This window comes from Stegodyphus dumicola, chromosome X1 (assembly GCF_044657685.1).
Source record: "Stegodyphus dumicola isolate Sdum_Otavi_A_Nest chromosome X1, ASM4465768v1".
Taxonomy (NCBI): domain Eukaryota; kingdom Metazoa; phylum Arthropoda; class Arachnida; order Araneae; family Eresidae; genus Stegodyphus; species Stegodyphus dumicola.
In genome coordinates this window covers 128,580,182-128,605,856 of record NC_140780.1, presented here as the reverse complement: position 1 = coordinate 128,605,856, position 25,675 = coordinate 128,580,182, and the positions used below count along the sequence as shown (strand labels likewise).

Genomic DNA, 25,675 nt, shown 5'->3' with positions numbered 1-25,675 from the left:
ATTTGAAAGTTGGCTAAAGTTTTTGCATAGTAGTATATTGTTAAGTATTGCATAGCATGAAAACTAATGAAATTAATTTAATAAAAGCTCAAATTTTAAGGCATGGAAATTTTTTCAGATAAAGTTTGCAAACAGTTTGTATTCTAGAATCCTATTTCAATTTTGCAGGATTGATATATATCATGCAATATTTCCAAGTAAATAAATTATATCATACTAGTGCTAGATAAAAATTGAGCATCTTAGTGTCATATTAAAGTTACACTGGTACAGTTAATGGTAATGGCAGCAAAATCAGAGACTTAGTCTTTTAAATTTCATTTATCATGTTATGAATACTGCTGATATTTACACATGGTATAAATTTATGTAGAAGTTTATTTTCGATCTCGAGAGGAAAAAATATAGTACATCCAGATCAAATAATTTGTAAGACTAATGCTAAATATATTTAATAAAATTTCAGATAAACTGGAATTAGAAAAAGGAAATTTCTGTGCAGCCAAGAAAGTTCATGAATTTGTATTACAGTAGAAGGTCGGAGGACTTCAGCAATTCCGGATTTTCGAAATTTGTGGATTTTACATCATCAGTTTAATAGTAAAATAAGACGTAGAAGCTATAAAATTCGAAACATAAAATAGTTATTTATGAAATGATGAAGCATTTATGAACTTAAGAGAATCAGTTACCCCCAGAAGCTCAATATTTGCATGTTTGTTTTATTAAAAATTTCTTTCAATGTAATTATTTAAGCTGCTTCATTAAATGTGTTAGTACTTTTTGTTTGATTTTATAGCCATACAATTTCTTATTCAATTACAAATTTCCCCTCTCAAGTCCTGTAATAGTTGTATTGAGAATTCTGACTAAACTGTCAATTGAAAATTTTCATACTCAAAAATCTCTCTTTGGCTTTTTCTTTTTCACTATTGGTTGGAATATTTTCATAATTTAAAACCATATGACAGAAATTATCCAAGTAAAATTGTATCAACATTTTCTCCTAAAATTTATCAATTTTATGTAATTTTATCCATTTGTGTAGTAGTATCAGCAGACTGATTATGGCATATATATAATTTATCAATGAGATAAATATTTTATTGCTTTTATTATGGTGTGATGTTTTCATATATTTATTTTACTTAAGATATGTTATTTGTAATTGCTGATATATGAAAAGCTGTAAACATGTTCTAATACTACAGCTAGAACTTAATTTCTAAAATTAAAAGTGCTGGAACTCTGTGGAAATGCCATCAAAAGGGGGGAATTAATAAATAAAAAGATAAAGAAGTAAATAATGAATAATTAAATAAAATATAATGGGATAAAATATAAACAAGTGTAATAATTAAAATAACGTAAAAATTAAATGAAAAAGAGTAACATAGTAATAAATTTATCTAAAACCGGAAACATTAAGTGAAGTATTTAGAGAAATGAAAGGTAAGTAACCTGTTAATAACAAAACATTATGCAAAGGATAAAATCTGGACTTTTTTCAAATGTCGGACACTTACTCTTTTCCCATTTGTCAAGAATATCCAAATAGATCAGTCGTAATCTCATCACTGAGAAGGTTGTATATTATAGGGTTGGTATTAGGAGTACCACTAGGTTCAGTCTGATATTAAACTTGCAAGAAGGCATAAGAGGACATAAATAATCATTTCTTATATGGGATTCGAAACCTCACTGTCACTCAGACTAGTAGTCAGTTTTTGCTAGCCGTTGTTCAGTACAGGATAATAATATAATATGATAAAACAAAAATATTTTTATTGAGGTAAAAATAAAATTGTATTTATATCTAAGTTTTGGAGAAAAAATAGTTTTCTTCTCATTAAGATGTAAGTCATTTTTATTTTGGCTTTTAATCCATTAAAGATATTTTGCCGAAATGAGTATTTTCCTCTCAAGATTACAATCTTTTTGTGATGTTGTTATCAAAATACAGCTGTTTTCTGTAAAATTAAAAGGTAAAGCTTTAAAAGGTAATTGCTTCACCCTTGAACTTGGATTTTCCATAGCATGTAGAACGTTTGAAATAAAGTATTTACTATAATTTTTAACTGATGATAAATTTTGCTGCATTTTCCACATATGTTTGTTTGAGAATTTTCTCACTTTTTCCCCCTCTCCTTGGTATAGTTACAAGTATTAGTTACTGGAAATATGGACTAAACCTGCTCTGACTTTTCATTTTTAGCTGTTTGATTTTTTTCATGAATTTGCAGATTTTTTTATAAACGGTAATGACCTTGCAAATTCTTCCAGCTGAAAACATTTCTAAATATGTTAATTTTTCTCCCTTGTTTTAGTATTTTACCTTTGCATGCTTTCTCTATTTCACTGAAGCTGTTTCATTTTGTCGTCATTGTATTTTTTTCTTCTCTCATCTATACTGTGTTACTTATCTATGCACTCCTTTGCAATGATTTCTTCAAAACACAAAATTTACATTCATTATGTACTCATTAGCCTTTTCATAAATTTTTATTTTCTTATAAATGGAGTAAGAATGTTATAGTCTTTTCATTTCAAAATAGTTTTTGAATTTCTAAAATTAACACAGTAGATTTAAACTAGCAGTAGTGTTGTGTATATGTTTATGGCTTGAATTTAAACCTGTGTCCTTTTCTTTTAATGGTGAAAATTACATTTGAATGTAATGTTTCATTGTAAAATTTTCAGCTTTTTTATTCTGGAATTTTTTTTAGTTAATGGCCTTAAAGCTACAAGAAAGCTTACTACATCATATGCGGAAAAAAGCAGAAAAATTTTCAGGTAGCCCTTTTTTTTTTTTTGGTGCGTGTGTGGGCTTATAATTCAGTACTTTTTTAATGCCAAGAAACTGTAAAGAAATCAAATTATTTGATACGTATTTTATTTAACTGTTTCTTGATTATATAGCGAGTATCTAGAGAATCCTTTAGCTTATAATTTCTGTTGGGTATATACTTGTATTTCCATAATGAAAGGTGCTCATGGACGTGAATCACTTGAAACTGAGGATTCAACTTTTGATCCCTTGAAACAAAGCATCCAAGATGAGATAGTTGTAAATGGTGGTTCGCATTGGAGTGCTGATATGATGAGTGAACAGAGACAGCCGTTACAAAGCACTTCATCAGATAAAATTGAACAATCATTTAGCTGGAAAGATGAGTCTCAAGATATGAAACAGCTTCATATAAGCCTTGAACATATTAAAAAGCGTGTTCAGTCAATGCAGCAAATTTCAGAGTGTAAAAATATGGTGAGTTACTTTTTATTCTGATACTTTACAAATAGTGTGCAAGCATTTCCAATTTTTGGAAGTTCACTTTTTTATTTACCGTAGTTAAAACCTGTACTTTCAGTGCATTATAAGCTCTCTTACTTGTTTTGTTATGTCTTTTTATCTCAAAGGCAATTTAACTATTTCAGATAGCATTAAAATTATTATAGGTAGAAGGTTAAAGGGATAACTTTCAGAGGTGTTTTAAAGAAACATATACGCACACTCATGAACAGTTGTGAAATTTTTCAGGATCAAGTACGAGAAGCCATTCCAAATGTTGATACAGTGGGAGAATAGTTTGTGAATTGTAATATATTAAATTTGTTTAAGTCATGATATCCTGTTAAAAAAAGTGTTGTTCACAGTTCTATTCATTCACTGACTAAAGATATGTTTTAAATAATACAGAATAATATATGGGGGGAAACTGACTAAATTTTATATAATACTTAAAATTTTAGTTTATTATACTTAAAACTAGCACCATTAGTTCAGAGAATATCAGAACTGTTCTCTATTTCCTTGCAAACATTACTAAGCATTTGTGGAGTCACATTAGTTGTTTCTGTGGTGATTCAACTTTCAATACTGTTGGCTCTTCAGGCATCCCCAGAAAACGAAGTCTAGTGTTGTGATGTCTGGAGAACAAGGTGGCTATGAAATTGGTCCACCTTTACCAATCCGAGGATCCGGAAATTTTTCATCAAGGAAATAACACACATATGTAGCCCGATGACAGGGCTTGTTTTCCAAAAATACTGATCATCATTACTGATATGGTTGAGAATGTGTACAGAAAATTTTTTATGAGTGACTTGATCATTAGGTTTGATTTGTTATCAAATCTGCAATTTTCAAATCTGCAATTTTCAAATCTGCAATTTGTACAGTCAATTTCAACTGTTAATGAACTTTACGAGCAATTGAGCTAGGAATTCTTGTTTTCAGACCAGCACGGTGAATGGATATACTGGGATTGCACACAAACACATCTCGAAATGCGGAAACATTTTTATCACTGATGCTTGGCCTACCTGGATCTCCTTTATGCTAAACATGTCCATGTCTCAAAACTGTTTTAACTATTTTTTAATTGATTGTTCTGTTGGTGGAGGGTTCATGTCCGAATCATCTCTGAACTTCTTTCAGAAATGTTGTTCCCATAACTGGAGAAGGCATATTACTTTTTCAGTCCACAATGCCATTTTGTCTGTGATTAAACAAGTTCCCTATTGCGATTTGCAAAAATTAGAAAAAATGAAATTCCTTGGACTGAGCATTGTATCAAAATAAATTATTTCCGGTTATTCGTAAAATTACATTTAATTTTCATTTTGCTATTCACTGATTAAATTAGGGATATACTGTGTATTTAATACATTGTACTCACAGTCTCACTAGTAACTAGAGATGGGCAGAATCACTCTTTCATGGAATCAGATCAGAACTGTTTGCTCACTGAACTGAATCTTAATTTTAAAATGACTAGCTGTAACAAAGATTGTGAATGGAAAACAAACCAAGCAGTTAGCAATAGTGGCGCGAACAGCAAAAAGAACCAAACAAGCAGTGGGATCAGAAGAACTGATTAGTGAGGTTTCGTAGAAACTCCTATATGGTTACAACAACAAAATTCTGAAATAAAAAATTTTCAAAAAGTTGGGAAATGAGAATGGGAGAATAAACATTCATGCTTCCCTAAAAGGGGAATTAAATTTTTGTTATTTTTCCAGCGAGGGTACTTGATGGGTGAACTCTAAAAAAGCAACTGCTGTTTTTTGACAAATCAGGCATTCACTCATCCCAGTAAAGTTCATACAGTACAAACAACGTCGTTTCGTCAGGACTTCGGCAGTTATGGATTTGTGATTTTTCCAGATATTGGATCATCAGTTTAAAGTCAATAAGATAGCATGTAAAAATTATAAAATTAAAAATATGAAATCATGATTTATGAAATAATGAAGTATTTATGATCTAAAGGGTATCAAAATTTACAAGAAAAAAAAGCTTGATATTTATTTGTTTATCTTATTAAGCATTTCCTTCAGTGTAAGTTGTTCAAGTTGCCTCGTTTTTTGCACTAATGCAGCACAAAGTCCATAATCCGGACTCGTCGGGACTTTGGCGATTCTGGACTAGGGTTTTTTCCGGATTATATATCATCATTTTAAATATGGTAAGATGGCATGCAGAAATTATACAATAAAAAATATGAAACTGCAATTTATGAAATAAAGAGCAATTATGATTTAAAGGGAATCAAAATTTACAAAAAAAAAAAAAGCTTAATATTTATTTGTTTACTTTATTAAACATTTCTTTCAATGTAACTTGTTTAAGTTGCTTCGTTTTTTGTGCTAATACTTGTTCTTTAATTCTGTAAACAGACATAATTTCTTGTTCGCTGTATAACTCCTGTAATTGCTGTGTCAAGAATACCGACTAACTTGTCAATCGAAATGTTTTCATTTTCAATAACCTTTCTGTCACTTTCTTCACTATTGGAAGCGGCATTTTCTGGGTCTAGAACCATACTACAGATTTTGCCGTCCGTTGATTGATGATTGGGGCATTGTTGTCATATTTTATACAATTTAAACTTTTAAAAATTAAAAAATATGAAAACATGAATGATTTCCTCATTTAAAGCATTTCTGTGAGTGGAAGTGCATGTCTATAACCAGTGGTTGCAAAAGTAAGAGGTTGGGTAAGGATTCTGTAGGTGCAGTGTAAACATATGTATTTATCATATATATTTTGGTAGATTCTTTGCATTATGCTAATATTGTATTTGAATTTTGCGAGTGTATTGCTGTTTGGAGCACAAACTTAGAGTGTTTGTTAATTTTCATTAATATGGCATGCACAGGTGCAGGAATTTTTGCTTAATTCCCAGAGTTGAGCATGTGATTTGAAGTCTACATTCATAGCTGTTTGACTTAATGCAAGTTCTTATTCATTATCATGCTTGACTACATGTACACTGCACAAAAAAAAAAAAAAAAAAAAAAAAAAAAAAAAAAGACAGTTCTATATCTCCCGTTCTTACTGTGCCAATTGACAAAATTCAAATTGCGTTATTCATGTCTTGAAAGTGCGGCTTAGGATATGTATTAGATTTATATATAGCATTGTTCTAACATACGAATATTGACACAAAATCGGAGTTTTTCTGAAATAACATACCAATTTTTTTTCTATATTTTGATTCTACCACTCAAATTATGCCTAGATATTAAATTTTGTAAAATTTGGTGCAAAATTTATGGAGAAATTCAAAAATTTATGCAGGTATGCTTATAAATACATCTACTTTAAGATGATGGTAAAAATTTTATAGATTATAATTCAAAAAGTTTTTTGAAAAATTTATAAAAATTATTTAAAAATACAAATTTTAAAAATAAATCGTAAAAAATGGGTGAATTTTATTTGGAATGAACCTAAATGTCGAAATGTGAAAGGAAGAATCAAATAAGTTTAATAAAACAAGAGAGATTAATAAATATATATGAAACACAATTAACATTGAGGAGCTAAAATTTTGAAAGCTAATTTTTCAAAAGCTACTCGTATGGTTTTTAGAAAACTTTGTAGTTTGCCGTAATTTGAGTCTTAGAATCAAAATATGAAAGAAAATTGGTATGTTATTTCAGAAAAAGTCCGATTTTGTGTCAAAATACCTGTATTAAAACAATGCTATTTATAAATCTAATATATATTATAAGTCACCTTTTCGAGACATAAGAAATGCAAGTTGAATTTTGTCAATCGGCCCAGTAGAACAGGAGATATAGAATTATCCCTTTTTTTTTTTTTTTTTTTAAATCAAATAAGTTTAATAAAACAAGAGAGATTAATAAATATATATGAAACTCAATTAACATTGAGGAGCTAAAATTTTGAAAGCTAATTTTTCAAAAGCTACTCGTATGGTTTTTAGAAAACTTTGTAGTTTGCCGTAATTTGAGTCGTAGAATCAAAATATGAAAGAAAATTGGTATGTTATTTCAGAAAAAGTCCGATTTTGTGTCAAAATACCTGTATTAAAACAATGCTATTTATAAATCTAATATATATTATAAGTCACCTTTTCGAGACATAAGAAATGCAAGTTGAATTTTGTCAATCGGCCCAGTAGAACAGGAGATATAGAATTTTTTTTTTTTTTTTAAGTACCGTATTTGACGGCATATAAAACGCACCCTTATTTAGACGGCCACACACAAGAAAAAAAAGTTTCAATAGCGTGGTTTCTTTTAGTTCTCACGTTTCGTAAAAGCCAAATAAACAATTATTGAATGCAATTACCTTCACGTATAAGACTGTGTCCTTCACACATAAGATGCAGATAACTTATTTGAGACCAAATTTAGGGAAAAAAGTGCGCTTTATATGCCGTCAAATATGGTACATACGCAGTGTACATTCATTGAATATGCAATAAACCTCAAAGTATTCTGTGGAAAAAAATAAGTAATACTAAAAAAAAAAAAAAAAAAAAAAAAAAAAAAGTAATAACATGTCTTTTCCCTTATATTAATACAGTTAAAATGTGAAGTATTGCTTCTATTTGATCAAATTCAGCTAGCTGTGAAAATGTACATTGCATCCAGAATTCATTGTTAAAAAAGAAACAAAATGTAAAGACTGTATTTAAAAAATGAGACTTTAGTAGTTTGTAATCATCTGATTTTTCTTTCTTCCATTTATATTTTTTGTTAAGACTAACTATAGCAGGGGAGGAAACTCTTCTTTTTCTATTACTGTAATGAATGCATACATCTTTAACTTGCGTAATAATTTTTTACTGTACTATACTTGTTCCATTGTGTATCAAAGTCTGATGTTTCACCATGAATGTACAGATCAAAACCATTTTAGAGCTAGCAGCAAATAGTGAATTCATCGACATGTTTTTGAATTGGTTATTATAAGTTTGGGTGTTAAAAAGTATTAAGAGAGTGCAGATTTGTATTATACAGTGCCGTGTTGAGCATAATTTTAACTGAATGGGATCTTTTTCTTTTGTTTCACTTTCTTGAGACTTTTTTTTGCATAACTTGATTAGGAAAAATCCAGCTTTTAATCCAAACAAGGAGCTTTTCCCTAAGCTCATGAAATAGTACCCATCTTCACAATAGGTTTTATTGTCAGGAAATGAAGTAAATATGTAATCTTCATTTTCTGTTACCTCAATGTTGTTGTGAGGTTAGTTACGGTAGGAAATCCTACCATGCATTAAAAAAAAAAAAAAAAAAAAAAAAAATATAATTCATGCAGTAGTATTCATGTTCACAACAGGATTTTTGTGCGTGTGTGTGGTTAGAGAATAATGGAAATGACTAATCACATTTTGTCCACTGATGCATTTTTTTCCCCTGTTACTTCAGTGGCTTGTGAATGTACTGTGAACTTTCTTAAGTTCCATCAAGTAAAATGTACACAATAGATATGACACCAAACTGCGAGAATAACTCTTCTGTTCAGATATCAAGTAGCAACATTATATTTATTGTATTCTTTTGTTACTTTATTTGCTTTGTATAGCAGGATAGTAGTTTTACGCTTGTATGTTGCTGGAGAACCTCTTCTCGTTGTTTATTTAATAAATATTTGATAGCATTTTAGTTCCTGGGCTGTGGTCTGACAGAGTTCAACAATAAATTTCACAGAGCTGGAACATTGATATATTTTTACATATATTTTTTGTAATTTTTTTATGTATTTTATCATTTAATGTATAATAAAAGAAAAGTATAATTTTTCAGAGCTTGAAGCACTTAGTGCTTGTTTCTGAGCAAACATAATTAACAATTTTATTTCCTAAAACTGTTTTAATGCTTTACTTACTTAAATGTATGTAAATTTTCTGAACTGTAAACATTAATTTTAAATAAAGACAAAACAAAATATCTTTATATAATTAAATTTTCTTTCTTATATGTAGACTGACTCTGTAAGCTCTGATGACTGTGATGATGTTACTGATGTAGGACAGAGAGTCGCTGCTGTTGAACTAGAACGTAAGAAGCTAAAGAATAAATTAATTGAGCTACAGGAAAAAAAGAAAATGAATGATGAACTTTTGAAAGAATTATGCTACTTGAAAGATACTGGTAATTAAAATATTTTTCTTTCTGTTTAGAAAGTGTTGTCTGTTTTATTCATTTTAAATTTTGTATCATTTAGTGCTTACAATCATATTATACTTTTCATTTTCCTATGGAACAGAAACTGTAAACTCAGATTTGTCAAATTTCTTATTTATTCAAAGTACACTTATATCTAGTCTAATTTTTTATTAATCTTCTGTTTTTAATTATGGTTTTTTTATTTATTGTTTAAACTTGCTGCAAATTTAAAAAGGAATAATTTGAAGATTATAGAAGAAAATAATAAAATGTATTTTTTTTAATGCATAATATGAGAGTTATTTAAAGATGCTTTGCTGCAACAGCTGTACCCATACCTTAACCCATTAACCGCTAAAACTACAAGGAATGATTCTTTTCTCATTAAAATAACAACAAATATTAAATTAAGCATTTATAACATAAATTTACATTGGAAATAAAAAAAAAATGCTCTTACCTGTGGAAAAAGCGAGTGTTGCGTTCGCGTAACGTCAGCAGAATAAGACTACAGATATTGAGCGAGTAGGATTGTACTCGTGCGATGTTTCCTTTGAGTGGAGCATTGGCTTACTTTTTAGCTGTATAGCATTTTATAAATCTATAAATCACTTTACTTTTAATTAATTTAATGTTAAAATATACATTATATTTCTTTTACAAAGACAGATTATTTCAATTGAAAGATTCAAGCATGAAAAGCTTGATTACAATCATGATGTAAAGCTACATTACATGCTTTGCATCTATTTTAACAGTCTGGCTGTGGCACTCTTTACAACGAAGTCTTTTGTTATCATCAGACTTTACGATATAATGTCTACCATCTCCATGCAATGGTTTTTGAATGCTGAATTTACTAGGTCTTCCTGTTGCTGATCTATTTCTGGCTAATTCTACACTCTCAATAGGAGTTTGCAAAAGGAATAATGCAATCTCGCATCTGAAATCTAAAAGACACTTTTTATTTCCAGTAGTAGAAAGTCATGATATTTAGTAAGTTTAGATACGGTCTCACCTTTTTTAATTTATCAGTATTGACAATTTGACTATTGTCAGCTAAATGCAAATTCTGCTTCATATTCCTGTACTACAAACGTGATGTCGATTCTCATACAATAGGAACAGAAATGTCCTTATCAAGTGACCAATGCATTTCTTCTTGAGGTAAAGAATAATATCCCGTATATATAATATTCCAATAAATCTTCCCATATAGGCTTCAGATGCAATAAATTCTGGGAGATTTTTTTGCTGAGCATATAAATTTGTCTGTTCAACGAGAAGAGTGTAAATGTCTATAAAAAAAAGAAAATCGAACATCTCTCCAGTAGTTTTACCTTGTATTTTGTCTTTTGTAGTTTCTCTTCTATCTCTTTCTTTATTTTCTTCCAGAGACATAACTGAGGGTTCCTTTCCCATCCATTTCAAGTTTTTAGTTTTCTGCTTTTTAAACTTTTTCTTATGACCACCACTGCTTTTAGAAGGCTGAAACTTACTTCTTACGTGAATTTCAACATCCCAGCAATACCATTTGGTAAAATATCATTTTCATTATTTAAAAAATTGTCATTCCCTTCTTCTTCATCAGTAGCTTCTGAAATTTCTGTGGGAACAACAACTATATCAGTTTCATTCTGGTCATTATTAACATTATCATTATCTGTTTCTTCATCAAAATAATTTTTGAAATGCTTCTTCTAATGTAAGATACCTCGTTATAGGCATTTTTAAAGCAGCCAGAATATGAACCAGAACACCGAAAGGAAAGAGTAAAAAAGGAGCTTACCTGTTTCCTGCTGACGTTGCGTCAGCAGAACATCTGTTTTCCCTTCCTTCCCAACACAAATATAAACATCTGATTGATGTAATATTCTGATAAACAGTGACCTTGACTAAAAATAGATCAGTCATAAAGACGGCGATTCTTTCATTAAATATTTTCGGCAAAAATACCCAGTCGAAAATTTTGCTTAAATTTTAGTTAAAGTATGAGATTAATTATTGTAAACAAATTGATTGTTGAAGGCAAATATTTTTTTACAGAAATAATCTTCATAATATTTCCTACAAAAAATCATCTGCAAGTACAAAATATCTTAGGTAGTTATATTTATATATGCATCTATTTTGACCGTTGCATCAATGCAACACCAGCGGCTAATGGGTTAATGCTACCTTGAATGGTATGATCATTAGTGAAACTTCACTACCACACTGTTAGGATTGGATTTGGGTCATAAAAAATGCATAGAGGTATTTTACTATTGCAAAATAAATATATTTGAAATTTGTTAATCTGTCCTCTCAAAAGATTGTGGTATGATAACAAAATATGAGGTGCTGTTTGTCTTCTATAGTTTAGTCCCCTACTCAGTCCGGCTATAATTCATATTGTTAATTAATTGGCAAGTGTTACAGGATTTTACATATCCCATTGGAAATCTTTTAGCTGTGGGAAATAAACTGCTTGCCTTACTGTCTACACTGTTTTTCTTATTCAAGGATGGCCTGACATGGCACATTGTGCAGTTGATGTAAAATACTTAAACTGACTTGGATAACCTGTCTTAATTCATTTTTCTTAAATGTTCCTTTCAGATAAAACAGTTTATCAATGATTTTATAGTTAAGGTGCTATTCCTAATTCCAATTGTGTTATTTTCAAAGAGGTAGGGATTTTTCAGATAAGCATAGATATTTTAAAATACTGAATCTACTTGAAGTTCTGTAATAGTTCTTGTAAATCTAAAGAGGCTATCACTTTTAGGGACGCGGATTCTAACAAGAATTATAGTAGCACTGCTTTAAGTGGGAGGCTTCCAAGAAATGTTTCGTCTAGCTAAGAGGAACATGTCCCGGCTATGAGCAACATTTTGAAACATTTTGAAACCAAAAATATTCCATGACACGTTTCTCGTATGTTCAACCAATCAGACGAAAGTTCTGCTTCTGAATGATCACGGGTAACTTTCAAAATGGCGATGGCTCTCACTGTGAAGTCATGGACGGTGGAAATAGAGCCCAATTTAATTATTGCTATTTTGTTGTAATATAACTGCCTGAGTCATTAAAAAAATGTTTATGTATTCATTAAATGTATAATTGTGGAAATTTCAGAGTTGACAATATTTTATGACGTTCTTGCAGTTCGGATTTGTTTACAAATTGTTTGTCGCCAAATTTATCATATTTTGTGCCGATCGTGTATTATCACTGTTATGTAATAGAATTTTATTTCTTAAATTTAAGTTGAATAATTTTTTTTAATCCGTTTGTATATGTGCGGCTTTTCTATTAATTACTTATCTTTGAAATTGTTAATTGCATAATCAGTGACACATTTTAAGCAGCATAAAAGATGCATAAAAAAAGAAAAGCATAGTTTATGTAATAATGAGAATACTCATTAAATTTGTCTATTATTTTCATGTTATTAATAAAATACTTTTTGGATTATAAATACATTAGAAACTATACTTTTATTGTAAATGCTACATATTGAAACATTGGAAATGTATGGATTTATTATTATGAATGATGGAAAAACATTTGTACACACATTTATTAATATAAATCTTACTCATTATATTAATACTAATAAATATATATCAATAACTTCTAAGCCATCCCATCTCTCTATCAGTATGTAAATATATGACTTATTAGATGTGTGGAATATTATAGAATATTAGAATATATGTATGTATGAATACAAAAATCATCTTGGATCCTGTGGAATCAAGCAACTTATACTTTCTAAAACTTTTTTTAAGAATGTTTTTGTGTTCAGTTGTGGTTGCTTCATAATGAAGCAAAGACATATTTTTAAAATTATAAATTTTATTAAACATAACATACTGACACTTCGACAAAAAAAAAAAAAAAAAAAAAAAAAAAAAAAAAAAAAAACTGAACTGCTACATCATTTTGCCACACTGCGAATAAAGATTTCAGTTTATATTTGTATAATTTTTATATGAACTGCTACTATATGACAATTACTTCTATTATTCAAACTGATACTCAGCTGCAGTTGTAATAATTATTTTAAAACTGAAAGTTCATGTGTGGTTTCCATAGCAAAATAGCATTTCATCTTATTTGGTTGTTTCATTTCCATAGCAATATCTTTTCATTGCTATACTACAAAGTAACCCCCAATAAGGGAGACCAAATGATACAAAGGAAAAAAATATAATTGAAATTATACAAGTTATATGTAGTAGGTTGTAGGGAAATTTTGAGGGAATTTGACATGTTGTCCCGATTTTGTGATAGTTTTGGGAATAGTTGACATGGCTTCAGTGTGTCCGTCTTACTAGTAGGTTTAGTGTAATGGACTAAAGTTTTATCACTAGTAAAAAATGGAGGTTTGAGTCTATCAAAGAAACAGTTTGATTCTTATCGTGCACGGAGATGATAAAAGTTTTCTCATGTTGCTCAATGATAAGATGACATGAGTATGGTTGTTAAAGAAGAGGCTTGACTGAGTCAGTTCTCAAATAAACATGATTTTAAGGATGGATGAATGTGGACAGGTGCTGAACTGTGTTTTTATGTTGCAATGGAAATCAGAGATTGCATTATAGATCATAAACGATTGACATATGGTGTTGGGGATGGCAGAGAAAGCTGATCTGAGAACGAGATATCCGAAGGCAGCCTTAAGGTAGTACTGCAAATTGACTCGGGACAAGTTGCTTGGATGTTGTCTTTGACAGAAGATCAAATACTTAAAAGTATAAGAGATAATGATTCTGTCTAGCAAGGGTTTTCTTGTGCTTTTCTGCTGATTTTCAGCTGCCGATGGAGCCATTCAGTGATGCCATTTGTTTGAGGTCTATATGCACTCCCACGAATATGACACCCTTTCAGCAGGTGCGTGAACTCCCTGAAAGGATGCGATTCAAAGTTTCGACCCTGGTCGGTAGTGATAGTAGAAGGGCATCCATCTACTAATTAGAGCTTTACAAATTGTTTCAGGCAACATATTATATGAGGGAATTACTTTGGGTCATTGCGTGAAGTGATCAATTATGGTCAAGCAATACCAATAACTTTCAGAAATTGGTAATGGGCCAACAAAATCAATATGAACATGAGAAAAATCTAGCATCAGGAAGTAAAAATGTCGAAATGGGGGATTTCGCATGTGTGTCTATCTTAAACTTTGACATTTCTCACAAGCCTTCATGAAGTTTTGATAAAAGTATCCATGTTGGGCAAAGCATAATGATTGTGTATAAATTTTGAAGTGGTAGATATACCTGGATGTGAAAGGTTGTGAATACTTTGGACAATGATAGGTCTAAATGAAAAGGGAATGAAAGGATGAGGAACATCAGTTGCAGCGTCACAATAGAGATAAATCTTCAAGAGGCAAGTACTTTTTAGAGAGCTTCAAACAGGGTTGCAATGCTACCTGGAAAACTAAAAAAAGTCAGGGAATTCGAAAATTAACCAAAAAATTCAGGGAAAACTTGGGGAATTTCATATACTGATTCCTCCAAAAAAAAAAAAAAGCGAGTTTTGTGCCGACATTTTAACCGATCACTTTCTTGGCGAATTGTGTATCACGTGAGCATCATACGGGCAGCTGGCATAGAGCCAATTTTCGCAGCTCCAATTACATTGTTTTTTAGAAAGGCAAAGCAAGTTTCCAGCAACTTTTGGTTTTTAGTTTCTAGTAATCTAGTAACCTCGAGTTTGGTTCTGGTAACCTTGGTGAATCGCATGTGCAGTTCATGTTGGACTAAAGAAAATACTTATTCTCGTATAAAACAAAATGGGTTTAATCCTAGTATATGGTACTATGGAGGTTAGAATCAAAGAATATGTATTGTAAAGAAGGAAAACCACTCTGCAAAAGGGGTCGCTCCATTCCAAAGTAGTGTATACGAGCCAGTTTCCCTTAGAAAGTCCTCCACGAAAGCATCCCTCCTGTTAGGCAGATAGCCCTAGTGTGCTTTGCCATAATAAAATACACCACACCACTACACCATACCATTCCAAAGTAGAGGGAAAAAGCTGCGCATGCACGAAATATATGTCGCCAAAGCTTGGAGCCGGTGTTGAAGTTTAAAGATCACAGTATCAAGAGTTCATAAAATGAATATCGTTTGAAATTTCTTTAAACTTTGAAGGAAAAGAAAATATTTTTGCCGCAAGTAAATTAATTAATGGATTAGTTATTTTGAGGGGAAAAAAATTAAACTACGAGAATCCTTTTTTAAATTATTGCGAAAAATCAAAGAAGAAACGTTTTGTCAAAGAACATTAAAACGTGTTCCTCAATTTCCTGTACACATCACAGAGAGGGAAGTTTTGGCTCCCAGGTTCCGTTGCCAAATCCCTTGGTAAATTTCCCCTCCGCTTTCTAGTGGCATAATAGCATTACGTCTATGAAACATTTTCTTCTTCACATAGACTTTCTTTGGTTACAATAACCTCCATTTGGGGATCACACATGGGATTTGGCAACATTATGATTAGCTGTAAACGTGTCATTTTGGTGTTGGCGGCAATTTTCAAAATCTTGCCAAGGCCTTACTGTATACAGTCAAAAGTCTTTAATCCGGACGTCCATAATCTGGAATGATCTATAATCCGGACCTCAAAGCTACAAACTTCCTGCGCATGCGTAAACGCATTAATACCTTTACGCATGCGCGTTTAATGTATAATGGATGGTATAAGCTAAGCTAAAATTATTTAATTATCTATTTCAGTTTAATGTTGCAGATAGCGTTATTCCTTAATCTTCTAATTGGATCCGGCTTATTATTTTTTGCAGACTGTTAGAGCAATTTTAAAAAATTGAGCTTGAACTTTCGATTATGTCATAAAGAATTTCCGATTCTGAGCTGCCAAAGGATCTACAAAGCAAAAGCATGTTTCGATGTCGTCCAAGCAAAAAGTGGAATTGCTGCAAAAAATGGATAAAGCCCTATACTTTCTCTAACCATTCCGAAATTTGTTTATAAATTTCACGCTGCTCTGCAAGGGGGGGGAGTCTCGATGCTCAATGAACTGGAAGTTAATCTGTCAGCACTGTCTTTATCGTTAGGGCAGATGATTTTATTTTATTCACCTTATAATTCCTTACTAAATGTAGTATTTAATCTCGATGTACTCCGTCTTTGATATGATTTAAATCAAATTCCTCGTCATTATAAATATCACGAATACACATCAAATAGTTTTCTGGTTGCAATTTTCTAATTTCAACTATGCGTAATTGCTTTACGCATGCGCACGGTGAAAGAAATGTTTAATAAAGTAAACAAATAAATATTAAGCTTTCTTTTTGTAAATGTTGATACCCTTTAGATCATAATTACTCTTTATTTCATAAATTACAGTTTCATATTTTTAATTTTTAAATTTCTGCATGCCATCTTACCAGATTTAAACTGATGATCTATAATCCGAGAAAATCGATAATCCGGAATCGCTGAAGTCCCGATGAGTCCGGATTAACAACTTTTGACTGTGTAACATTACGCATCCTTTTTGATTCTAACGCTTTTGCTGGTGGTCTTTGTTTTGAAATTTGTAGTTTGTTAAAAAAAAAAAAGGTTCTCTATTTCTTGAAACCTTTGTGTTTATACATTTTAGTTTCAACTTTTCAATTTTAATGTTGTATTTTGCAAAAAGTGCAATTTATCGTATTAACATTTTGATTTGTTTCATATGAAATACTAGTATATGTCTCTAACAGATTGACTCTGCAACCAATGCATAAGTTTTGTATTATTTCAATTCTTATTTCAGTTAATTGTATCTAAGTAATTTCAGTTGCTTTATTGTACTTAGAATTTTTATATACACTGTGTTGGGGAGGCTTTCAAAACTTTCAGATGAACTGTTATAATTAAATACTTGAGAATGGTTTATCAGTTAATTTTAGATAACAGAAATGCAGTGGTTTTCAAGTTTGTAAGTGAACAAGAAATTATGTCTGTTTATAGAATTGAAGAGAAAGTATTTTAAGTAATTATCTTTATTTTTATGTTATTCGTATCATTGAATATTGCTTCTTCCCTCTAAATTTATTTATTATTAGTAAGTAATACTTCCAAATTTCAAGACATTTTCTCTGGCATAATCCTGAAATTAATTCTAGCAGTATGATGACATACCATCACGAAATTTATTGCACATATTTTTTGCTTATGTATGCTGCAAAATAAGTATAAGATAGCTGAATTTATTAAAAAGTATCGTTAAATAGATTTCATTCTTTCGTTTAGCTGCAAAATGTCTGCAAAAAAAGCCTTCTTTTATTCCAAATTGGGCATATGCTAATCTCAATCTTCAGTGGAGAAAACAACTCCTATTATAATAGTAATTCTTTGGAGATGTAAGTCATATGTAATTGGCAAATTTTTATGTTTTCAAGTAATACCATAAAGTTACCTCTTAGCACAGTCAACATGCTTTACGCAGATAGACTGGATTTTTCTTAAAACTCACCTGGAAAAGTCAGGGAATTTCATTCTCCTGTTTAAGTGGCAACCCTGTTCAAAGAAGAAGATCTAGAATTTAGCAATTTTTTGTAGTTCATTTTTTGTGTGTTGTGCTGAGGCTAAGTGTTTAAAATCCAGAATAGATGAGCAAGAAACGGAATCTACCAATTATAGCTGTTTGAACATTGCATACATAGAAAGGCTAAACAAACTGTTTTCTTAAACTGAAATCTAAAGATAATAACTTTTGTTTATGTACATTTATCTTAGTACCATTTGCTGCTAGAAAAGTTTGAATAGGCGATCAGATTTTGAGGCTGGAATTAAGGAACAATCACTACCTGTATTGATTAAAAAGTTGATATTAACTTTTTATCAGAAACAAATATGCAACGAGGTTTTCAGGTTTTGTTATCAGAAACAAATAGGCAACGAGAACTACAATGGGAGGCGTATGTCGCCACTCCTCCTTGCCCTAGAAATTTCCCTGAAAATTTCGGGGTTGAGTACACTTCTTTGCTTTAGGAACAAATTTTGGGTGGTGCCAACATAAATTACTCTTTTCAGAGGATTTCTCATGATTTGTAGTATGATGAATATTACGATTACGAGAAAGACTTCTCAAATGTCGTAGAAATGCAACTTCCTTGCGAAGCTATTTTATGTCTTTAAGCTGTTCATAGTTTGGTGTAACACTAGATGATGCACAGGAATCAGACACTGCTTACCTGAGCAGGTGACACTTCTATTATTTTATCGCTATTTCAGCAGACTTTTCGGTGGTTAGAGGGGCGATTGATGCTAAAGTACACCACACATTCCTTGGTAGTTGTTTTAACAAGAGTGTGCACCACATCATGATTTTCTGTATGTTGCTGCATAACACGTAAGAGTTCAGACAGATTTCGGACCCTAGTTATCCACAGGGAAGTAAACGATATATTTCCTGTGATTTACTTTCACCACAGCATGCGATGACTTCATTTTTCAGTTTCCCATATGGATCAGGAGAAATAATGATGTCCCTTATGGTCATAGCGATGTCGGGATGTAGCTTCGCTACACAGTGATTATACTTGGTTCTGGATTCTGTTATAGCCTTTGGAATCGCTAATTGAGTAGTAGAGTCTACCTGCATGAACCACAGAGATGAATCAGAAGGAATGAAAGAGGGTATTTTCACTGCTGATATACATACATCCATTCTTTATGATCTATAGTTCTGTTTTTGTAGTTTGTCCGAATCCCATGAAACAATCAAAAAGGTGTACTTATCCAGCATGGGTCACCAATGTGGATGTTTTATAGTGAGGCAAAGAAATATTTATAAAAATATAAACTTTATTAAACATAACGACACTTCAATGAGAAAACTGAACTGCTGCGTCATTTCGCCACTCTTCAAATAAAAATTTAAGTTTCTATTTGTGTAATTTTTATATGAATTGCTAATATACGACAGTTACTTTTAATATTCAAACTGATTCCCACCCGCTGTTGTAATAATTATTTTAAACTTACGTTGTTTCCATGGTAACAAAGCATTTCATCTTATTTGGTGGTTTCATTTTCATAGCAACACCACATAGTAAACCGCCAGAGGAGATTCCATTCAAAATAGCTTGAATATTCGAAAGTGAAATTTGTACTATATTTGATCATGTGTAAGAGGCCTTTTTTTTTCACCTAAGGTGATTGAGCTCTCTGACTAACAGCAAACATATCTAGTTAAAAGGTTTCTGCTTATCATCACCTGTTTTTCCTTTTTGAGATTTATGTTGGCAGTCGCCATTAGCGGATGAAAGATTTTGCTGGTCACCAAAACATTTCCTGCCATGAAATCTGCTACCTCTTTCAGCAGCAGGTTTTCTAAAATTTTCGTTATTTCTTTCATCATATTCTTGCCTACAAATATTAAATGATGCACACTAACTTTGAAATTTTATGGCAAACTCTAAAAGCTGTTCTAGTGTACTATCATTTCTTAACTTTAGAAAATCTTGGATTTGCAGCAAAAACATGGGTAATACTGTTTGAATAACTTCTGTGTCCATTTTATTTTTTTCTGTATGACAAATTCACTTCTTGTAGTTTTCTTAGAATTAAATCAGTTAGCTCATTGTTATTCCTGTGGTGTTTACCATAGAGTTCTGCTCGAAATTGGTCGTACTTTTTTTTTAATGGGAAATGCACTTAAAGTGCAGTTTTAGATACTTCGAACATTGCTAGACTGAAAGATGCATTATCACTTTAGTCTAAAGCAATGACATAAGTCATAAGAATGTTAAAATAACTTGGCTATCATTGTATTAAATTCTATTTATCAAATGTAGTTAAGTCACTGAAAGATGATTGGTGATAAAATAGATTCTTTAGATGCACACAGGTTTGGAGCTTTGCTTCCTGCATATTTATTTTGACTCATGGGCATGTACTATGTTCTGTTTTTGTTGGTTTACATGCTGTCGAATGTGGTTTATATTTTGAAAGCTTGTAAATCAATAGTAATATGCAAAAAACATGGCCGTTTGAAATTTGATTGGAAAGAATTTATGCATCTTACAAAGTTTTTTATGGCTCTTGCTTTATTTTGAATTTAAATGCAATTGTGCTGTGATCAACCTAAATATTAGGATTATCTTCCAAAAGCAAAATTGAGCAACCAGTGGCCAAGCGGTAAAGTCGCTGAACACTGGTAGTTCAGTCCAGTGTTCAAATCCCATTGAACAGGCTGGCTGCATTGGTGTTTTTTATTGCTTTCTGTATGTTGTAATGTGTATATGATTAAGTTCCCTGAGAAATTCTTCCACAAAGGCATCCATACCCTTAGGCAGATAACCCTCGAGTGCTTTGCCATAATCAACTAAACCAAACCAAAGGTAGTATTGCTGCATCTTCATGTAGAATAGTTATCATGACATGGGCTGTACAAATCTTTGGCTGATGTAGAATCTAAAATCTAAGATTTTACAAAATTTGCAAATAGAGGACACATGATTGTCATAGATTAGGAGGTGGTGGCTTGTGAATTTTAAGCTAGTACTTCTTGTCATCCCATATATGCTGAATAATATGAATATTCCGACAAGTTAGACCAGGACATCAATTGGAATTCATCAGCATGTTTCTTTCCAGCCTTCTGAATGGATTGTTATCCTGTTGAGATAGTCTATTTCCAATGAGAATGACAGAAAACATGAGGGGCGTAACTGGTCATTTCACATAAGGAGCAACTGGATATTCACAGTCTGCAGCTCTCGTATTATATTCAACAATCACTGGTACCAAAGACATTCATGAAAATATCCACCAAAGCATTGTAGGGATTTATATTTAACTAACAATTTAAATTTTGAGTTTAGACCTTTCTTGTAAGCCTTCATTTCCCTAATTGTCAGTGCCAGAGTAGTTAAATGTTGTAGCGCGTGAAAGAAAATGCAAATTTTCTACTTTGAAGGAAGTAGTTAAAAGCCGAGTTTTGGTAGGAGAAAGTGAGAGTTAGGCCTTAATTGCCATTACTACCATAGGTACGTTTGCTGGTTCAAGTGGCTTAATTGCATTGCTTTGCTGCCACTATCGTAGAAGGGGGTTTAAGTTGCAGGATCCCGCTGAGCCCTGTAGGCTAGTTTTATCGCTTGTTAATATTTCAACTTTTAGTTTCAATTATCTGACTTTCAGTTACCGCCCAAACAAAGTTTGTTAGCATCAAGTTGACGCATTGTAAATTTAAAGAGTTACCGTAATTTCCGGAAGAAACGGCGCGGCGTTTACGTGTTTAAAACTTAAATTTTCAGCGGGTGCGGCGTTTCTACCCATGCGCAGTTTAGGTGCACTAAAAATAAAATATTTCCTATAATGGTCATTGTACGTAGTTTGGATGGCCTTGTCATTGTGCATGGATTGGTGCTGTTCCCACACAAAAGACCACTCAGTTGCTTTTTGCGAACGTTATTTTGTTTATGTTCTTTCCCTTGAACGGACCTACATGCCTTATTCAACCTAAACGAGATCTCAGAACAATAACATTCTTCTCCCTTTCAAATCAACATTCTCATCAGTTGGAATAGTCTCTCTCTTCTGCCATTCGATGAATCTTCCAGGACCCATCCTCTTTCCACCCCTGCCTTTTCTGTAATTTTTTTCAAAGGCGGACACGACTCCACCTGCCTCGCAATAACGAACTCTGACGTATTTCCCCTACAGCATGAATGGATTTTTTTTGGCATTCTGCCAAATACAGATCCCATCAGTTAGGGTACAAGTACTTGTTGGATAGTTTTTAATTAGGGAGCGGAAAATTTTTGAAAATGTCTCTAAATGGCACAGAAACTACACATTTCTTACCTTTAATTTATTTTTGAGTTATGGTTTCATTTCATGCATTTTTCTTAACTGGTATGTCATATATCAGGACTTAGGTTGAGTTTTTGCATCTATACGGCCCACGACGATGTCACGTGCAATTTAATCTATTGCAGCGTTTACGCTGATGCGGCGTTTCTGTGTAATTTTAATTTTTCCCCGCCATTTTTCTCGAGTGCGGCGTTTACGCTGATGCGGCCTTTCTTCCGAAAATTCCGGTAATAAAAGGTACTTTAACCCTTCTCCTGTGTAGTTTCCTGCTACTATACAAGACTTGTCTGCTATACAAGACAGAAGTTCAATCACTGGACTCTACAGCATATTAAAAAAGGAAAATTGAAATGTCTTAATGAAAAGCACAATTTCAGTTAAAGTGCAAGTTGAAATTTGTTGGGATTATGTGAAATGAGTAATGGACATGAAATTTTTTTATATTTATGACGTATGAAAAATTTTTATATTTGTGTCGAGTGAAAAGTTTTGAAAAGCCTTCCCTGATTATGAAGATGCTAAACCTAATTGTTAGAAAATTATAAGGTCCATATTATTATATCTACAAATTTGTAAGACCTAAGTATACAAGCTATTTTTCTGAATTTCATGAATTTTCATGTATTTATGCTTTTATTTCAATTATATAACTTGAAGAATGTATGAGTGTACTTCTTAGTTAATAACTTTGATCCATTTATTCAATGCTAGAAGCCAGTTACCTTGTATAAGGAACAGAGATATTTAATTGCTATGTATTTAAGCATCCCGCAGCCATCAGCAAGTAGTTATGCCGATTTGCTTTGTGAGAGCATGCCCATTTTTATCAAAGTTAATTTGTAATTGTATTGTATTTTAGTTTTTTCATTATTAATTTCTAAAGTTCATTTTATATTGTTTTACACTCAGAAAATATGAATTGTTTTATAATGAGTAAATAATTAATTTTAATAGAATTTTGTGAATATGAAAAAGACAATTTTTGGTTTTGTACTGACTACAATAGTTTTTACAAAGGACGTTCAATACAAGGACTATTAAAATTATATTATGATATTCAAGCAAAGATTTTCAATAACTGTGAACTTTTATAATTATTTCTGGCAAGCTTTTAAAATTGGTTTTGAAAGTTCAGTAGAATTCTAAAATTTGCATTCCTTGGTCAAAAGGGCCACCAGCGGCTGATATGTAAAATCACTGAACATTGGTAGTTCTGAGGTTTGATTCCCACCAACAGGCTGGCTGCACAGGCATTTTTGTGGTTTTTCTCATGTGTAATGTGTATACGAGCTGGTTTCCCTTCAAAAGTCCTCGAAGAAGGCATCCCTTCCCTTAGGCAGATAGGCCTTGAGTGCTTTGCCATAATCAAATAAACCAAAAGAAATCATTGGTCAAAAATACTATATTCAAAATATATAGATCATTATTCTATGATTTTTTTCAATTCTCTTGTTTTCGTAACTCTCTAATGCGTTTTCTTAAAAGCCTTTTACTCTTTGAAGAGGGGGAATGTGTAAGATATAACATACATAACTCAAAATTGTGAACTTTAATTTGGCAGTAGTCCATTTTGCTTCCCATTTTAATGTGGCTATCTCCCCTTTCTCTTCTAAATTGTTTATAATATTATTTCTGGACTGCATCTTTCAAAATTAATACATTTCATATTTTCTTATCAAATCATGCTACATTGTGACAGCTCTTGTCTAGTCAGATTAAGGAAACTATTGTGTATAAATACTGTTGCTACTATTGCACAGCCTTTTTTTTTCTCTGCTTCACTTGCTGCTGGCAACATGTGTGTTCTCATTGCTCTGCTTTGTTCATTGTTCTAAAAATGTAATCCCTTATATAAAAGTGTGGAGGCTGCTTTTGAATGTGAACATGATTATGCTTATTAAGAAGGTTGACAAATAAATTAATTATTATTTTCATCAAATTTGTCTTCGTTATGTCATCTTGTGGATCTATGCATTTAAAGCCTTTCCAAGTAATTTCAGATAACATCTCATCATTTATGGCTAATTTCAAATCATCAAGTCATCTATTAATTATTATACATGCAAAATTAGTAAGAAATAAGTTTCCTACTTCAGAGAGCTCCAGAAGGGACAGTATGGTGTGGTTTTACAGCTACCTTTACCATTGGACCATATTTTTTGAAGAGATAAACTGCAAATAGAATCCAAACATGTTCAATCACAGGATAGCGGTATCGTGATATTCTGAAGGATTTTCTAATCCCACAAATTCAACAGTGTGGATGCCTTCAGGACATCATTTTAATTCAGGCTGGTACACCTCCTCACATAGATTGTCGTGTAAAGCAATTGCTAAGGCAGCATTTTACGATTGAACAGGTGACCAGCCAGCATTTTCCAACAGCATGGCCTCCTCATTCGCCGGATATCATCCCTTGTGACCTGGTTGTGGGGTTTCTTGAAGGACAATATATCTATTGTGAAAGGCCAGCATCTGTGCCAGATGTGAAAGGCAGCATTTGACGCCATGTTCTTGATATTCTGGCAGACTCACTCCGGTCAACTGTGAAAACTATGATTCTGTGATAAGAGCACATTGTTGAACATGAAGGGAGACACTGAACATTTATAATGTTACTTTTTTTTATATTATTTAACGTTTATAAAGCATATTAAATGTTTTATGTGTATTTCAAGGCAGATATATGAAAATATTTCATTTAATAAAAGTCAAGCTCATCATTTGAATTATCTGTAGTTAAAATTTTATCTTAATTGGACCAATAGAATGCATTCTAGCACCCTCTGAAGTGGGCAGTTTATTTCTTGCCAACATTGTGTGTGTGTTTATATAGAGATATATACTTTTAATATAGATATACTTGCATATTTATTTAAATTTTTGTTAGTTGTTTTGGTGATCCTTGAAAAGTTGCACTAAAATTTGTTAAGTAAGGGTAATCTAGTAGTTGCACATTATGACTGCAACCAGTATCGTTATAAAAACTCGTTACTTGAATGGCTCATTGTATAGATATAAAATGAAAAGATAAGACTGCTTTAAAAGTACTACAAATGTCAAATACTTCGCATGAAATTTATTGGGGGGCACTTTAATCCCTATCACGAAGAGTAGTGAAACATTTCATAATGAGGAGTATTTCTGAGAATATGGACATCAGTTATTGAATATGAAGACTGTATCAAAAATTTTATGTTTCTGAATATCAATATGTAGGGCTTTCATAGAAGACAAAAACTTGCCTCGAGCTTGGTCTGTTATCTTCAGGATGTCTTAGTGCAATTTATCAAATGTTGATCAATATCACATTTGAGAAAAATTGTGAATGTTTCCAAGTTATTTGTTTTAATTTTAGTAGTTAGTGACTGCAATTTCTCACAGCATATAGTGTGTGGGGAGTTACAGTAAATTTCAACATTTTT

At 31.8% G+C, this 25,675-nt stretch overlaps 1 protein-coding gene across 7 annotated transcripts in view; it reads left to right on the top strand.

Annotated features, from left to right (window-relative positions):
- LOC118183667 (uncharacterized) overlaps positions 1-25,675 on the top strand; it is a 315,563-nt gene that overhangs the window by 77,729 nt on the left and 212,159 nt on the right. For 5 of the 7 annotated variants that reach the window (XM_085808069.1, XM_085808070.1, XM_085808072.1 and 2 more), the window contains 3 exons: positions 2,727-2,793; positions 2,988-3,265; positions 9,243-9,411. In XM_085808069.1, the coding sequence (XP_085664195.1) occupies positions 2,727-2,793; positions 2,988-3,265; positions 9,243-9,411 (514 nt within the window). The remainder of the gene's footprint in view (positions 1-2,726; positions 2,794-2,987; positions 3,266-9,242; positions 9,412-25,675) is intronic. The other 2 variants (XM_085808074.1, XM_085808073.1) reach the window with 1 other exon arrangement.